Below are 3,179 nucleotides of genomic sequence, written 5' to 3'. Positions count from 1 at the left end.
AAACATTTAAAGTGTCATTAAAATTAACCTAATTGGTTTAATCATACAAAGTGTCATTATATAGTAACAGGTCTCTGCTTTAAAACAGGTTAGTTCTCAGTTTCATTAAGTCCTGGATATGTGACTACATGAAAATAATTATTCCACCTATACTCTGTTCTCCATGTTCAGTGTAATGCCCCCCCCCCCAGGATTTTTATTTACCTTTTTAATAGCTCTAAATTTAAAACTTTGTGAATCTTGCATACTCATTACATGTTTTTCTTCTAGGGCATTACTTTCTGCATTCCTAAGTATATCAATACAACAAAAGTATCCATGGCACAAGTCCAGAAGCAGTAAGGCAAAAATAATAATAAAAAAAACCCCTGGAACCACGAGGAGCACAGAAGAATAAACATTGATTACAACAGTGACATGTGGCTTCTCGTGGTTCCAGAGCTTTTTTGTTATTATTCTTAAGTTTATCAGATAAATGTTCAGCAATTCGTTTTTACCAACATAGAATGAATATATTTAGAGTATAGAATAGAACAATAGTTGCTGTCTATTCTTGTCTTGTCTTTTTTCCCCTCCCGGATGTGAAAAACAGCTTGTATGATTTTAGAAAACATTAACTTTTAACCGTAAAAGAGCTCTGAGTACATTTAATTTACTTTTTCCTCTAATTTATTGGAGGCCATCACTTGTACCAAAGCTGCAGCTTGAACTTCTTGGTGCTAAACAGACATTTTCCTATTCAGTCTTTTCGTTTCATCTTCTCTAGTTGATTTCTTCTTTGCTGGTATTCAGGCCAGTGTATTTAGTAGCTAGTAACCAAATTTCAGTAAAGATGGCAGCCCTTGTTTCTCAATTTTGTTTCACACTGGGTGAGGTAAAATTGAGCTGTTTACCAGTGTGCAGCCATCTTAAGCTCCTGTTTTTTATTATTTTAATGTCAAACTTACATTTTTTCCAAACATATTATAAATATGATAGCTGTTTAGATACAGACATCTTTATAATTACTGGTTTAGAACGAGGTCTTACAGTTGCTATACGCAGTGACTTTCTAAGCAAACTGAATTTTTTTCACATTTGTCATAGTGTATAACTGTGTTGAGAAATTTGTAGGAATATAAACTTTGTTATAAACATACATTTCATTGATTTGTATGTTTGCTACTGTGTAGTGTTTTTACCCTAAATTTTAAATTTCTAAGATAGGTAGTATAAATTCTGACAGGATGTAAAAGTTGTATTTGTTTGTTAGCCTGGTTACTAACCTAGCACATTGGATCCTTTACAGCTATGAACAGTTAATCAAGGGCATTTTAGTGTAACCAGTCAACCAGTGTGGTTTTGAAATTTGGGAGGAAACCAGTGTACCTGGAGAATCCCATGTATAGATGGGAAGAATGCCACTAAACCATCACATTTTTATTACTACAACAAAATATTGTGAATTAAAGTTAAATGGACTGTTGCCATAATCAAAATAATATGCTTTTCACTTACAGTTTAAAGACAGAAGTAAGCAGGAATCCCAGGACTACAGCTGCCTCTAACTTGAGAATGCATCCCACAAAGGTATTATAATATACAGATGAGTTCTTGTTTTAATTTTGGCTGTGCATAATGGCCAGGTGATTATTTGAATTAAAAATATAAAATACCTCATCAAACAATGTGCATAACATTCTGAATTTATTTTACATAGGTGAACAGTAAGAAGCCACATGTTGACGACTCTGATAACACCGATGAATAATCTGTTCAACACCTGGATGCTTTTCTGCATCGAGTCTTTACTATGCAAAACACAAAGCTACTCTCACTGTATACATATCAAAGAGAAGAGTCCTACTTGGTTGCCTCTTTAGAAGATTTTAATCTGTGACTTTTCACATTTTGTAGAAGTTTGTAGCATATTCAATTTTTCAGTAAGGAATGTTAAAGCTTTTGCATAGGAACATATTTTTATAATCTCTGACATCATTTATGTTCATTTGTGCTGGTTTGATATTGTCACCTTTTAAAAATTGTAGAATTAAAAAGAAAAACGTAGGTACACTGTCAGAAATCAAAATCTAAAAAAGGAAACCAGTGGCAATCTTTTTAACTAGCGCCTGGGCTTCTCTGTAGTGGATGGTAATTCTGACTTGAAAGATGCCTTTAGTTGCGTTTGACTGGCATCATGTTATAAAACTTTGAGACATGATGTGAAAAGGTACTTTTCATTGCATTTGGATGCTTCATGGAATTACACTGTTCCATTACATAGTACCTGTGTAGTATTTGGTCGATGTTTATGACAGTGTCTCAGGACTGATTCATGTTATTGAAAGGCCTTTCTTTAAGCTTTTGAAGAGAAATGGCCATTTTGCTTTAAACCACTTTATTGCAGATGGTGTTTAAATATTGCATGACCATTATTGCTACAGAAATAACCCTACCTGTTAGCCTTTTTTTCTATATTGAAATGATCTATTCACATGGTTTTGCTGGAACAACTTTTTTGATCTTATATTTATGAAATGTATGTCTTTGAAGTAATGCAGTTTAGGCTAAGAATATAATAAATAATTTAACGTATTTGTTTTGTTCAGAATGAGTTGTGGGTGAGCAAGAACCTGTCCTAACAGGCAACAAGTTTAAGGCATGGAACTATTACCTGAATGAATGCTACTATTTGTAAGATACACACCAAATACATACTGGGCAGAGTCTCAGTGTTAGCATGATTCCAAATTGTCAGAAGACACTTTGAGTCCTTGGCAAAAGCCAGCACAAGTTGGTTTGCTGATAAGAAAAGCACAACAGGTTCATCACTGCCAGTTACTTTGAGGATATACGTTCCAAGGTGTCCATGCCCTCCTCACTCATGCTCCGGCATCTGTCATGTATTCACATATGGCTTGGTTACTTGGAGTGATCTGTCCCCTGGTACTCTCAGTGCTTGTTCACAAGACCTGAGTATTATCCCTGAGGGTCTGTTCTTGGATCATGAGTTTCTCACCAGCAAGAGTAGTGGAGACTCCCGGAAGAATTTGTACAGTATTTCAGCCCTGATATTGTCTCTCTCAGACATTAGACTGCATCATTTATTTGACATCTGAGAGACCCCTGCTTACTGGTGTTGGAGATTGCTATTGGGAAACTTGGCATGACTGCAGTACTAGGCTTTGTGAAAGCCTTTC

At 35.2% G+C, this 3,179-nt stretch overlaps 1 protein-coding gene across 1 annotated transcript in view; it reads left to right on the top strand.

Annotated features, from left to right (window-relative positions):
* TRAFD1 (TRAF-type zinc finger domain containing 1) overlaps positions 1–2,574 on the top strand; it is a 1,071,672-nt gene extending 1,069,098 nt beyond the window's left edge. The window contains exons 11-12 of the mRNA XM_044069751.1: positions 1,500–1,569; positions 1,700–2,574. Coding sequence (XP_043925686.1) covers positions 1,500–1,569; positions 1,700–1,750 — 121 coding nt within the window. The 3' untranslated portion in view covers positions 1,751–2,574. The remainder of the gene's footprint in view (positions 1–1,499; positions 1,570–1,699) is intronic.
* The last annotated feature ends 605 nt before the right edge of the window (positions 2,575–3,179 follow it).

This window comes from Protopterus annectens, chromosome 4.part0 (genome assembly GCF_019279795.1).
Source record: "Protopterus annectens isolate FY-2018-M chromosome 4.part0, PAN1.0, whole genome shotgun sequence".
Taxonomy (NCBI): Eukaryota; Metazoa; Chordata; order Ceratodontiformes; family Protopteridae; genus Protopterus; species Protopterus annectens.
Note: the sequence above shows the minus strand (reverse complement) of the source record. Positions and strands in the feature narration are given on the sequence as shown.